This window comes from Budorcas taxicolor, chromosome 23 (genome assembly GCF_023091745.1).
Source record: "Budorcas taxicolor isolate Tak-1 chromosome 23, Takin1.1, whole genome shotgun sequence".
Classification (NCBI taxonomy): domain Eukaryota; kingdom Metazoa; phylum Chordata; class Mammalia; order Artiodactyla; family Bovidae; genus Budorcas; species Budorcas taxicolor.
Genome location: NC_068932.1, coordinates 51,267,077 through 51,282,015, shown reverse-complemented (window position 1 = coordinate 51,282,015; position 14,939 = coordinate 51,267,077). Strand labels below are relative to the sequence as shown.

At 46.9% G+C, this 14,939-nt stretch overlaps 1 protein-coding gene across 1 annotated transcript; it reads left to right on the top strand.

Annotated features, from left to right (window-relative positions):
* Positions 1-2,051: 2,051 nt before the first annotated feature.
* SYCE1 (synaptonemal complex central element protein 1) lies at positions 2,052-13,896 on the top strand. Its single transcript, XM_052661133.1, has 13 exons — positions 2,052-2,121; positions 8,996-9,058; positions 9,702-9,761; positions 10,076-10,150; positions 10,774-10,821; positions 11,068-11,122; positions 11,779-11,868; positions 12,113-12,176; positions 12,933-12,999; positions 13,072-13,192; positions 13,264-13,374; positions 13,524-13,611; positions 13,837-13,896. The coding sequence occupies exons 1-13, from the start codon at positions 2,052-2,054 to the stop codon at positions 13,894-13,896; spliced, it is 972 nt and encodes a 323-aa protein (XP_052517093.1).
* Positions 13,897-14,939: the final 1,043 nt, after the last annotated feature.

The following is a 14,939-nucleotide window of genomic DNA, read 5'->3' as shown; positions in this document are numbered from 1 at the left end:
CAAAGTAATGTCTCTGCTTTTTAATATGCTGCCTAGGTTGGTCATAGCTTTTCTTCCAAGGAAGGCAGCCACCATCTGCAGTGATTTTGGAGCCCAAGAGAATAAAGTGTGTCACTGTTTGCATTGTGTCCCCATTTATTTGCCATGAAGTGATGGGACTGGATGCCATGATCTTACTTTTCTGAATGTTGAGTTTTAAGCTAGCTTTTCACTCTCCTCTTTCACTTTCATCAAAAAGCTCCTCAGTTCCTCTTTGCTTTCCACCATAAGAGTGGTGTCATCTGCATATCTGAGGTTATTGATATTTCTCCCAGCAATCTTGATTCCAGCTTGTGCTTCATCCAGCCCAGCATTTCCCATGATGTACTCTGCATATAAGCTAAATGAGCAGGGTGACAATATACAGCCTTGACGTACTCCTTTCCCTCTTCGGAACCAGTCTGTTGTTCAATGTCCAGTTCTAACTGTTGCTTCCTGACCTGCATACACATTTCTCAGGAGGCAGATTAGGTGGTCTGGTATTTCCTTCTCTGAAGAATTTTTCAGTTTGTTGTGTTCCACACAGTCAAACGCTTTGGCATAGTCAATAAAGCAGAAGTCAATGTTTTTCTGGAACTCTCTTGCTTTTGCTAAGATCCAGCAGATGTTGACAACTTGATATCTGGTTTCTCTGCCTTTTCTAAATCCAGCTTGACCATTTGGAAGTTCTCAGTTCACGTACTGTTGAAGCCTCACTTGGAAAATTTTGAGCATTACTTTGCTAGCATGTGAGATGAGTGCAATTGTACAGTAGTCTGAACATTCTTTGGCATTGTCTTTCTTTTGGATTGGAACGAAAGCTGACCTTTTCCAGTCCTGTGGCCACTGTTGAGTTTTCCAAATTTGCTGGCATATTGAATGCAGCACTTTAACAACATCGTCTTTTAGGATTAGAAATAGCTCAGCTGGAATTCCATCACCTCCACTCACTTTGTTGATAGCAATGCTTCCTAAGGCCCACGACTTCAGAATCCAGGATTTCTGGCTCTAGGTGAGTGATCACACCATCATGATTATCTGGGTCATAAAAATCTGTTTTGTATAGTTCTTCTGTGTATTCTTGTCACCTTCTTAATATCTTCTGCTTCTGTTAGGGCCATACCATTTCTGTCCTTTATCGAGCCCATCTTTGCATGAAATGTCCCCTTGGTATCTCTGATTTTCTTGAAGAGATCTCTAGTCTTTCCCATTCTGTTGTTTTCCTCTATTTCTTTGCATTGATCCCTGAGGAGGGCTTTCTTATCTCTCCTTGCTATTCTTTGGAACTCTGCATTCAGAGGGGTATATCTTTTCTATTCTCCTTTGCCTTTTGCTTCTCTTCTTTTCTCAGCTATTTGTAAAGCCTCTCAGACAACCACTTTTCCCTTTTGCATTTCTTTTTCTTGGAGATGGTCTTGATCACTGCCTCCTGTACAATGTCAGGAACCTCTGTCCACAGTTCTTCAGGCACTCTATCAGATCTAACCCCTTGAATCTATTTGTCACTTCCACTGCATAATCGTAAGGGGTCCGATTGAGCTCATAGCTGAATGGTCTAGTGGTTTTCCCGACTTTCTTCCATTCAAGTCTGAATTTGCAACAAGGAGGGGGTGGGGGGCAATTTATGGCCTCCCTCCAGAAAGCCAGAGTCCTTGGGTAAACTGCCAACCTCTCAACATGTGCAGAGACTCGGCTCCCCACCACCAGGTTCAGGTGCGCTCCTCGCAAGGTGGGCGACGCCACATGGGGCAGTCCCTCGTGAGACCTCTGTCATTAGCAGGTCGCCAGCTCCTCAACCAGCCAATCGCCAGCCTGGAAGATCCGTGCGCGCCCCACACCTGCTCTGCACGGAATCTGTTCTGGGTGGACTCGAGCGTGCGCACTGGCGCTTGCCCAACCGTCACCCTAGCTGCCGGCTGGAAGGAGGGTACGGCGCAGAGGTGCACTGCGCAGGCGTGCTGAGGACGCCCCGCCCCTGGCCCGGGTTCCGTCCAATCCCAGAGGAGGCGCCGGCGCCGGCGAACTGAGAGGACATGGCTGGGCGGCCGGGATCGTCGAATGCGGAAGCGGCGGGAGCCGTGGGCCCGACTGACGAGGCCAGAGGTAGAGCTGGGCCTGGCGGCGGCCCCGACCACGGCTGTTGAGGGCTGGGCAGGCAGGGAGCGCACGCGGGCGCCTCTTCCTCAGAGTCGGGGCGGGCGTGAGGAAAAATGGCCATCAGCCCCATGGGAAGGATCTTGGCGGCTCTGCCGGGTGCCGCGAGGAATCACCCACAGGCCCGTGCCCCACGTTCACTCACTTCCTTTGGCCCCATCTGCTGTGCTTAAGTAGGTTAAAGTAGGCAGAGGGCATCCTTTCAGTCTGATCCTGAGCGTCTCCACAGGCATCTCCTGCAACAGAAAGGGACTTGTTCTCGGGGCCGTGTCACCCGAGGGAAGGAGTCTGTCCCATTTCTCTCATCTCACAGCACCGAACCCCTGAATTTCCCTGTTGTTCCATGATGGTCCTCAACAATAGATTCCCCCTCCCCCCAAACCAGGATCCAGACCGCCCCGCAGAGCGTTACGTTTTTTTTCTTCCTGACTCTGACCTATTGAACAGTGGCTCCCACCTCACCGGGAAAGGAGAGGCATGGCAGCTCATTACAGTTATAAAGTTTTCTGAAATTACAGCCTAGCATAGAGAAGAAAGATAAAAAATATTCCCAGGCTTGTCCACCCCCAAAGGATATGCTCCTGGGTGTTAACACAAAAGGGGAGAGAACTGTACAAGGAACACGCATCCTTCAGCTTGACTCTGCTCTGCTTGGCCTACCTGTCTCCCCTTGTTAAGATTCTCTCATGAACCCGTCTTGGTCATATCCGTCACACCTGCAGGCAGTAGTGCAGTTTTGGTACATGACAGGTGCTTTGTGGCCTTTTTTTTTTAATAAATAAAATGAAGGTTTAAATACTGAAATAAACTTAGCACAGAAAGCTTGCTTGGAGCAGGGAGGAGTGGCATTCAGTAACAATCCTCAGCTAAGAACAAAAAGAAAACCAGAACAGATGTATATAGATCTCTTTTCTTAAGCACCTACTGTGTTCGCCACTGTGCTAAAGAAACCTCTTAGTATCTTTGTTTCAAGTTCATTAAGCTAGCATATTTAGATGCAGTTGACTTCACCAGTGTCTTATAACTGGTGAAACACCATTTCTTGCCTGTGGTGAGGACCAGTTTCTTGAATCTTAGATGTCCATCTGTGTCAGCAGAATGGGCAAGGGAGCTCTCTGGGGTCTCTTATAAGGTGCTAATCTCATTCATGAGGGCTGCAGCCTCATGACCTAATCACCTCCCATAGGCCCCACCCTCTAATACCGTCTCATCAGACTTTAGGATGTCAACAAATGAAAAATGGAGGGACACAAACATTCATCCTACAGCAGTGAGAGAAAATGAGACATCAAGGTTCCATTCTCAGTCTACTGGGTTGTTCTAAAAAGGGGGCAGTGGTGCTATCTAGCCCTAACGGTAGTGTAAAGATACAGACCATGTCATACTCTGACGAGAGGAAGAAAGGGTGAAGGCTTTGCAGTAGTCCTTCTGGCACAAATTTTAACGTTTAAATTATCTTTTCCCCCTTTTGGTCACATTCCTATAGGATCACACAAGACATACATAGATGCATGGATCGGATAGTGACTGGAGCTTCAGTGGTGGTAGGAAAACTTGGGAAGGCAATAGCTAAATCCCATGCATACTGGGATATACCTGTGCAGTGGATTTCTAAAACGAAGAGGAAGTAGAATTAAAATACACTTAACCAAGTCAACGTTAAAAGTATTAGACATACAGATACAATATGATCTTCAAAACATTTTTATGAGAGTAAAGCAAGATAGAAAAATTGCAATACTGTGTAGTTTGCACAGAAAGATGTCTGGAGGCTGCTTTCCTAATTGATGACTCTGATGGAGGGATCTAGTTCCTGCTGCTGCTAAGTCGCTTCAGTCGTGTCCAATTCTGTGTGACCCCATAGCCGGCAGCCCACCAGGCTCCCCCATCCCCAGGATTCTCCAGGCAAGAACACTGGAGTGGGTTGCCATTTCCTTCTCCAATGCATGAAGGTGAAAAGGGAAAGTGAAGCCACTCAGTCGTGTCCGACTCTTAGCAACCCTAAGGACTGCAGCCTACCAGGCTCCTCTGTCCATGGGCTTTTCCAGGGAGGAGTACTGGAGTGGATTTCCATTGCCTTCTCCAATCTAGTTTCTAAGGGCAATGCAAAGGTGAAGGAACGTTTTTAACCTTAATATTTGTTTTTTTCTACCAGGACTATGTAACTGATACTTGTGGAACTTTTAATTTATAAAAGTGAAAGTAGGAGACATTTTTAAAGTACCACTTGATGATCACATGTTAATATCTCTCACTGCTAGCCTCTGTTTTAATTGTTGTACTGTTGTTACTACACAGGAGCATGTCCTTGTACTTCAGAACTTCACACTGGGGTATTTGAGGGTAATGAAGAATTGTATCTGCAACTTAGTCTTAAAGTCTATGATTATTAGCAAATGTAACATTGGGGTGAATGGCATATAGAGCTATGTGTTCTATTTCTGCAACTTTTAAGTAAATTTGAAATTTTTTAAAATAAGTAAACAGTAGGGGGCTCATATAATAACATAGGCAGTTGTACCCTTGATTTTTTTTTTTATTAACAATATATTAGTTGACTTGTTCAACAGATATTTTCTGCTTTCCCACTCTGTGCCTTACCTTTTAATATGCAATAAAGAAAAACATAAAGGTGCAGCTCACTGCCTAGTCTATTAATAATACCTGGACAAATGATTGCTCAAGAAAACTATAAATTCATTTTTGGGTCATTTTGGTCAACATTCAAAAGTACAACCATATGCAGAAGTATACAGTGAAAAGTAAACATTCTCTTACCTATCCTTCCACTTCTACTCTCCAGAAGAACTACTGTTGAAAATATTTTTGTGTGACTTGAGCCAGAAATTTTCTAGAAATAAGACACATATATTTTTAGACAGACAAAACATTTTTTTCACCTCTTTCTGCAGCCAGATGGGATTCTGTATTGTACTGTTTTGCACTTTCTCTTCTTTCAGTCTATCTGGGCTCTCTTTCATTGTCATTACACATAAATCTACCTCCTTTTCAATGACTGCACAGTATTCTCTTGTGAGCTTGAATCATAAGTTCTCTACTGCTGGGCACTCAAGTTTCCCATTTTTGACATAGATATGTAACCAAGCATATCTGATGGGTAAATTCATAGAAGTGAAATTTTGTCTTGAAAATGTTGATGTAGCCAACCTGTCCTCCAAAAGTTTCCATTAGTTTTCACAGTCTGTCAGTGTGCATTAGTGTCTGTTTCTCTACATTGTAATAAACACAAGGCATTATCAGACTTACTCATCTTTCCCAAGCTGCTAGATACAACATGTCATTTTCACCTTTTTAATTATGACTAAGGTTATACATCTTTTCAGATATTATTAACCATTAGTGTAGTTTTTGCTTACCTGTTTTCTTCATTTTTCCATTCTTCTGTAGAAATGATTACTTACCTTCTCTCTTTTGATTGGTTGTTTGGGTGATTTTTTTAAAACCTTTTTATTATGGAAAGGTTTAAGCATATACAAAAGAATATATGCACATGAAGAGATACTCAACATTGCTAATTATTACAGAAATGCAGATCAAAACTACACTAAGGTATCACCTCACAATGATCAGAATGACATTCATGAAAAAAAATCTACAAATAATAAGTGCTGGAGAGGGTGTGGAGACAAGAGAATCCTCCTATACAATGTTAATCAACCCTGAATAGTCACTGGAAAGTCTGATGCTAAAGCTGAGGCTCCAGTATTTTGGCCAGCAGATGGAAAGAGGTGACTCATTGAAAAAGACCTTGATCCTGGGAAATAAAGAAGGCAAAAGGAAAAGGGGGCAGCAGAGGATGAGATGGTCGGATGGCATCACCGACTCAGTGGACAAGAGTTTGAGCAAACTCCGGGTCATAGTGGAGGACAGGAGCCTGGTGTGCTGCAGTCTAAGAGGTCGTAAAGAGTCGGATATGGCTTAGTCAGTGAACAACCAACCAGATGAAAAGAATGAAATAATGCCATGTGCAGCAACATGGGTGGACCTAGAGGTTATCACCCTAAATGAAGTAAATCAGACAGAAAAAGACAAATATCATGTGATATCATTTTTGTGTGGAATCGAAATGCAAATATAGTCAACAGGACCCTACAGTACAGGGAACTATGTTCAATATATCCAATATTTTGTAATCTATAATAGAAAAGAATCTGAAGATGTTTATGTATAGATTTATAACCAAATCTCCTTGCTGTGCAAGGAGAAAAGTACACAACATTGTAAACCAACTATAACTCAATTTAAAAAAATTAAGAACTAAGGATAATTACCCTGTGAACTCATCTTTCAGCTTTAGCAGTTATCAGCTCTTGACCAATCTTGTTTCTTCATTATCCTCAGCCCCTCCCTACCACCTACTCCACTGTTTTATTTTGAAGTACCCCAGGCATCACAACATATCCATAAATATTTGCATGTATATCTCTAAAAAATAAGTACTATTTTCAGAAAAGTAACCACAGTGGCATTACCACTTCTGAATGTGTGTGTTAGTTGCTTAGTTGTGTCCAGCTCCTTGTGACTCCATGAACGTAGCCCACTGGGCTCCTCTGTCCATCGAATTCTCCAAGCAAGAATCCTGGAGTGGGTAGCCATCCCCTTCTCCAGGGCGTTTTCCTGACCCAGGGACTGAGCCTGGGTCTCCTGCATCACAGGCAGCTTCCTCACCATCAGAGTCACCAGGGGAGCCCACGCCTGAATATCAGCCACGATAATCCCTTCATTTCTAGCGTCTACAGTCAGTGTTCAGATTTCCCTGATTGTGTCATCAGTATTTTTAAAAGCGCATTGGATTGAATCAAAATCCAAATATTGTCTATTTATTGAGATTGGTTGATATGATTCTTTAATCTCTTTTTGTCTGTAAGGGTCTTCCTTTCTCCTTTTTCCCCTAAAATCTTTCTAAATTAAAGAAACTTGAGTTGCTTTTCCTGTGAGGGTTCCCAGTGTGGATGTTGTTAATTGCATGCACATGTGCCACTTAAATGGCCCTCTGTCCCTGTATTTCCTCTGAATTGGTTATTTAGATTGATAGGCTTAACAAGTGTTAGCATCATTTTTTGACAAGAATCCTCCGTTGTATTTTTACATCAAATAGCTCATGATGTCCAGTTATTTTTATTGTCATGTTAATAGCACTATTAATAATTGCCTGGATCTACTAACTTATTAAGGATTAAAAATAAATGCCTATATTGATTATAATCAAGTTAATATGAAACACATCTATTTCTGCTTTATTGACTATGCCAAAACCTTTGACTGTGTGGATCACAATAAACTGTGGAAAATTCTGAAATACCAGACCACCTGACCTGCCTCCTGAGAAACCTATATGCAGGTAAGGAAGCAACAGTTAGAACTGGACATGGAACAACAGACTGGTTCCAAATAGGAGAAGGAGTACATCAAGGCTGTATATTGTCACCCTGCTTATTTAACTTATATGCAGAGTACATCACGAGAAATGCTGGGCTGGAAGAAACACAAGCTAGAATCAAGATTGCCGGGAGAAATATCAATAACCTCAGATATGCAGATGACACCACCCTTATGGCAGAAAGTGAAGAGGAACTAAAAAGCCTCTTGATGAAAGTGAAAGAGGAGAGTGAAAAAGTTGGCTTAAAGCTCAACATTCAGAAAACTAAGATCATGGCATCTGGTCCCATCACTTCATGGCAAATAAATGGGGAAACAGTGGAAACAGTGGCTGACTATTTTTCTGGGCTCCAAAATCACTGCAGATGGTGATTGCAGCCATGAAATTAAAAGATGCTTACTCCTTGGAAGGAAATTATTTACCAATCTAGACAGCATATTAAAAAGCAGAGACATTACTTTGTCAACAAAGGTCCCTCTAGTCAAGGCTATGGTTTTTCCAGTGGTCATGTATGGATGTGAGAGTTGGACTATAAAGAAGGCTGAGTGTCAAAGAATTGATACTTTTGAACTATGGTGTTGGAGAAGACTCTTGAGCATCCCTTGGAATGCAAGGAGATCCAGCCAGTCCATCCTAAAGGAGATCAGTCCTCGGTGTTCATTGGAAGGACTGACGTTGAAGCTGAAACTCCAATACTTTAGCCCCCTGATGCGAAGAGCTGATGCATTTGAAAAGACCCTGATGCTGGGAAAGATTGAAGGCAGGAGGAGAAGGGGACGACAGAGGATAAGATGGTTGGATGGTATCACCGACTGAATGGACATGGGTTTGGGTGGACTCCGGGAGTTGGTGATGGACAGGGAGGCCTGGTGTGCTGCGGTTCATGGGGTCGCAAAGAGTCAGACATGACTGAGTGACTGAAATGAACTGAACTGAATATGAAACATATGTATAGAAAAGCTATTTGTGTTTATATGTTTAAAGATACATCATTAAATTTTCTCACTATTCCTTCTGAGATTTATGGCTAATATTCTCTATAAATCTAAAGTTGATTGTGTCACCTACCAGTTACAGTGACTTCTAACTCCTTGTTTCCAATTCTTAATACTACTTCTTCTCTGTTATTACATCCTGAGCTTTGACCAAGCCTTGAACAGTATCCACCGTAAGAACGTACCCTTTCTCTTGCTCTGAGTCTTATTAAGGGGGAATCTATGGTGTCGCTCACCCTTTAGGAAAAGATGACCATGAAGGGGTCTCTCTGACTCATCTCTTGCAGTGTCTCCCTCAGGTCAAGGAGCAGAGGCACCACTCTGGCTGGAGACCTGCCCTCAGCCCACCTCAATCCCAGCCTGTCACGAGATCCTTCCTTAGGCTTCTCATTACTACATACTAAAATGTTTGGTTTTGTCTCCACAGGGCAGGCCAAGTCTTCACAGAAAATTGAAGACTTGATGGAAATGGTGAAGAAGTTGCAGAAAGGTCACGTGTCTCCTCTATAACTGAGGCTCAGCCCGAGGTTTGGGGTCAGGCAGACGTGGAATCAATTCTAAGCCACCAGAGTCACCACCTTGGGAAATTAACTCATTTGTTCTCTCTTAGTTTCAAAAGTTAATTTTCTGAAGTAAAAATATGACTCCATGATTCAAAATTTAAGTATAAGGGGATAAAAGCAAAACATTTTCCCAAAACACAGTTTCAGTCCCCTTACTGGCCATCCATTTGGCTCCCCCTACACTCTACTGAATTTCCAGGATTTCATCTTTACCTTCCTTCCCTCCACGTCAACTCTGCTCTCTTCTTTCTACCAGGCACCTTCCACCCATGTCCCTATCTCGAGTAGGCCTTTGCACTGACTGTCTCCCACCCCCACCCAGGTAACTGCAAGGCCTGCCCTCCTCACTTGATTTGGGGCCCTCAAGAGGTCTCGCCATATCTGAAGGATCACTTCCCACTCCTTCACTTTTTAATCTCTTGTTCCTCTATTTCACTTGAAGTTATCACAGCCTGACTTGGTATCTCTATGTGTTCCTGCCTCCCCTCCCCAGAATGTGAGCTCTTGGAGGGCATCCACCTTCCTCTGCCTGCCCTGTCGTTTTCACTCAACCTCCTTTTCTCCCTGCAGTGGGAAGCCTAGAGCCCAGGGTTGAGGTCCTGATTAACCGGATTAATGAGGTTCAGCAAGGTGAGCTCAGGACCTTGGCTTGTCTGCCAGGAGTAGTTACGTGATTTGCAGAGCCCCTTATTCAAAATTACTTAGTGTTTTGAAACAGGGGAGCATTAAACCAAACATGGATTGGTCCATCCAAATACAGGTGCTGCAGTCACGTTTACTAACCTGGCCCTGCTGTCACCTGAGCCCAAGAAGGGCTTTGGCTCTGGAAGACTTGTTTCCTGCTCTGTAAAATCCTCTTAAGGGCCCCTCTAGGTTTACTTGAAGACAAGTGTGAAATGTTTGCAAGGACAGACGCTTACACGATGTCCTACGGTTTGGCACAGCAAAAAAGAAAGCTAGTGAGGAGCTGGGAGACGCCCGGACCATCTGGGAGACCCTGCAGAAAGAACTGGACTCATGTAAGCCTGGGGGGATCACCCAGAGGTCCCCACAGTCTCACACATCCTTGAACCCAATATTCCAGACAGTCAGCATCATTGCTGTGGCCAAGCACTCCTGCACCCTCGCCAACCTCAGGGCCTACCAATCTCCCCCATCCCACTCTATTTTGGGGAGTGTTCCTGAAACACCACCAAGCCTACTCCTACCTCAGGACCTTTGCTAGGCAGTTCCCCCATATAATACAGATTCCTACTGCCCAACGACATCATTCAGCTCTCAGCTCAAATGCCCCTTTCTCAGAGAGGCTTTCACCAATCTCCCCACCCAGAGTCAGCACCCTGCCCCCACATAGTCACATGCCCCTTACTGTTTGATGTGTTTCTTCACAGCCTTTACCCAACTTGTTGTGAAGTGTTTTTCTCTTCCCTCCATGTAACTGCACTGGCATTCCACAGGGTCCTGTCAGCCACCTTTTATCAAGCACCCTTTGGTGCCCACAGGGAGTGTGCGCACAAGAGGGGAAGGGGACTTACCTCGAAGGGGGTCTACATTTGGGGTTTGGGGTAGGCCTTGCCAAGCCCAGTCTTTCAGGGTACAGTGGGTGTTTGGTGATGCCCAAACATGTTTCTATGTTTTCCAGTGAGTGGAGAGAAAGTACGCCTGAAAGAGATCTTGAGCAAAAAGCAAGGTAATTGCATCTACTTTATCTCCAGGTTTTTGCCTTTGCCACCTTTCAGAAACCCACTCTATAGCTGTAAAAGCCTTTTGAAGCCTGAATCACCTTGCCTCCCTCCTGTGGCTCCCACCAGACCTGTAGTAGATGACAGAGTCCCATCAGCTCTTCAGGAGGCCTCACATAACCTGGTGTTCTTACCCCTGCCCAGACCTCAGCCATGATGGGCTGTCACGGGGTCCTCACTTCCTCTCCCTGCAGAGACCCTGAGGGTCCTCCGGCTCCACTGCCAGGATAAGGAGAGTGAGGCACAGAGGTAAGAGCTTCCACCTCGCCCCTGCTGCGCGCTACCCCTTCATTCTGGTAAAAAAATAAATACATAAGGGAAATCAGCCTTAGACCCACAGCTCTCATCTTCTTCCTCTATAGAATAGGGAGACCGTGACTCCCAACAGTAGGTTGTAGTATTGATTACCATCTTTTTCACTGAGATAATCATTCATTTGCTAGCACGTCAATTAAATTCCTTCAGCTGGTTTTTATTCTGTACTTTTTATGGTTTCATCTGTCCCTTCACTTAGGTATCAAGCCAACCATCTGTCCACCAGCCTCTCTCCATTCACCCATTATCCTTCTATTCACCCACCTCTCTAGCTCCTGAATGCTTATATTGCTCATTTTGTGACCAGAGGCCTCCAAGCTCCTAGCATACCAACACTGAATATGTTCGAGGAATTCACATGAGATCAATATGTGTGTGCTTGTGTGTGTGACCACACCCACATTGATCTCCCTCATCTTCACAATGACATTCCAGAGGGCATGTGTTCATACCACCCCAAAAGTTACAGAAAGGACCTCAATCTGGAAGGCTAGAACAGATGTCAAGAGAAGGGAATGGGAGCCCCACCCCAGGCCCCTCCTAGGGAGAGATTATGCAGAAAGCGTGGTGACTGCCTCGCCTCTCGCCAGGAAGCGGACCATGCTGCAGGAGTGCAAGGAGCGCATCTCTGCCCTGGACTCCCAGATGCAGCAGGAGAAGAGCAAGCAGAGGCAGCTGAGGTAGAGGCCGCCCCCCAAGGCGTGGCGGCTGGGTGGGCTGTAAGCGCGGAGGGGGTGATGCTAGGGATGGGGATTGGAAGGCCTGGCTGAGCTGAAGCTTGGAGGGTCAAGGAGGCAGAGGCGCTTGACAGCGTGAAGGGCACAGGCCAGCTCCCTCACGTCTGTGCATAAAGACGCCAGTGTGAGCCAGGTCGGGAGGGGCGTCCCAGCCCACAGCCCCTCAACCTGTGTGTTCGGTTCCCAGGTTGGATTTCGAGGAGAAACTGGAGGATCTGATGGGCCAGTATAAGGACCTATGGGAATTCCACGTGAGTCACTCAGAGCTACTCTATCCACCTGGCGCGCCTTCCCTGGCAGCACTAGGCCAGAGCTCAGTGTCATCCCCCAGGCCTCCCTCCCGTCAGCTGCCACGCCCAGTTCCTGAGCAAGCCCAGCAGCCATCTTCAGAGCCACACTGAACCTAGCTCCTCCTCGCCCTCAGTGCCACCAGGGGTTGTCATCTTCACTGACCCTGCCCACCCATCTCTGGTGCCTCCCAGGGGCCTTAAGAGTTCAAGAGGAACTCTGAAGAACTGAGGAGGGGTTATCCATTAAGGAGATTCATGGATGTCTTTGGGGCCATCACAGTCACAGGGAAGATAGTGGGGAAATAAGCAGGCCACTGTTTGCCACCTAGGGATCCCAAACAAGAAAATAGGCAGAGAGAGTGAAAGTCAGGATGGGAAGACTCAGGGAGGTCACCTGGAGGGAAGAGTAGGAGCTACAGTGCTGAACTGATAACCGACTCTCCAGAGAACAGTCTTGAGTCCTGGTGTTTGCAGGACCCCCTTGCAGAGTTCCTGAACTCTGACTACCTCGTGAGCTTCTCCTGCAGAGCAGCACAGGTACCTGGGGTAGAGCAGGTCCAGACAGAGGGAGTGGCCAGTGCAGAGGCCCTGAAGCTGGCCTGTGCCCGGCGTGCAGGAAGTGCGGCACAGGAGGAAAGGCCAGATCCAGACTGGCTCCTCTGAGGCACGTGGGAGAAAGCCAGGAGTTGCAGACAGGTCTCCTTTATTATCCATCAGAAACCAGAGCGCCTGGCCCTGGAGATCGGCACCCTGGACAGCAGCAAGGAGCAGTTGCTTAAGGAAGGTGAGGCCTGGAAGATGGGGATACCCTGATCTGCCCTGCCCTGCCCTGCCCATCCGTTCCTTCCTGCTGCAGAGAAGCTGGTGGAGGCAAAGCTGGAGGATGTGAAGCATCGTCTGCGCTCGCAGTTTGGAGCCGAGGGCCACACAATCAGTGAAGGGCTCTTCCTCCGCAGCCCGGAGGCAGCAGCTGTGGTGTAAGACAGGGATGGGGAGGGGCGAGGGAGTGGAGGGAGGGAGCTGCCGGCACCCGTGGCCCCACCCTCAGTCATCTGTTGGAGGAGGAGAACAGGAAAGCCCAGGAGCTGCTGGAGGCTGCGGCCCAGCGCCAGGAGCAGCTGCAGCAGAAGTGTCAGCAGCTGCAGCAGAGGCGGCAGAGGTGGGCGTGGAGCCCTCCCCCAAGGCCCCGAGGGGAAAGGGGCTGAGGGAGTCCCTGCCCCCTTCCAGACTCTGTGTCTTGGTCCCTTTACGGTCCTACCCTTCTCCCTCCACCTCCTCCTGCCCCACTCCCGACCTCTTTCTATCCAGGCTGAAGGAGGAGCTGGAAAAACTTGGGATACAGGTCCCTGCCCAGGCCCAGAGCAAGCAAGAGGAGGAGGCTGGCCTAGGAGAAGCTGTGAGTCCTGGAATCTGGTGCAGGGAGCAGAGAGAGCTTGTGAGAGGAGCTGTGGGTGGAAAGGCCCCTCAGAAGATGGTCCTCAGGGAAGGGCATTTCCAATGGGACCCATCCCAGGCCAGAGTGCAGTGGCTGGCAGTGTGGGGTGAGGAGGGGCAGGACCCATGGAGGGTGTGGGCACAGGGATCTGAGGAGACTCCTGCCTCAAACCCTGACCTCCCACAGGCCAATCCCAAGCCGCTTGGAGTCAGTGAGGAGAAAGACCCAGAGCCATCCACCAAGTAGCACCGGATGCCCCGAGGCAAGGAGAACCCACCCTGCTCCGGAGCTTACGGTTTGGACTTGAGCAAATAAAGGCACGACTTCGATACAACTGCCTCAGCTGACTCTGTGCTCGGCTCGGGGAGGAGGGGTATCCATCCCGGGACACCTGGCACCTGAGTCTGCATGAAAGCCTGGCCACACTCTGCCTCTTGTCTTCAGCCAGAAACCCAGAGCAGGCACTCAATAAATGTTTCCCTAACCTCAAAGTCCCCTGACTGCTCATCTCTAGCACTTGCCATGTTGTGCTGGGTCCCCATGCAGAGGGATACAAAACTCAGACCATCTTACAATAGGCCCACAGGTTCTGCACACCCACCCTGTGATTGTCTTCCGTTCCTTATTCAGGCCTGGACCACACAGAATCCCAGAAATATCAACAATGAGGACCAAAGTGCTGGGGTCCTCAGCCAATCAGTTCTGTGCCCACAGTACCCACTGATTAGCTGAGAAAACGAATTGTAATTGGAGCCTAAATGTAATTTGAGACATTACTTTGTCAACAAAGGTCTGTCTAGTCAAGGTTTTTCCAGTGATCATGTATGGATGTGAGAGTTGGACTATCAAGAAAGCTGAGCGCCAAAGAATTGATGCTTTTTAACTGTGGTCTTGGAGAAGACTCTTGAGAGTCCCTTGGACTGCAAGGAGATCCAACGTGTCCATCCTAAAGGAGATCAGTCCTGGGTGTTCGTTGAAAGGACTGATGCTGAAGCTGAAACTCCGATACTTTGGCCACCTGATGCGAAGAGCTGACTCATTTGAGAAAATCCTGATGCTGGGAAAGATTGAGGGCAGGAGGAGAAGGGGACCACAGAGGATGAGATGGTTGGATGGCATCACCAACTCAACAGACATGGGTTTGGGTGGACTCTGGGAGTTGGTGATGGACAGGAAGGCCTGGCGTGCCGCGGTTCATGGGGTCACAAAGAGTCTGACATGACTGAGAACTGAACTGGGCACAAAATCTATACCTGAGACACTTGTTACAAGAACATAGTATGTTATCC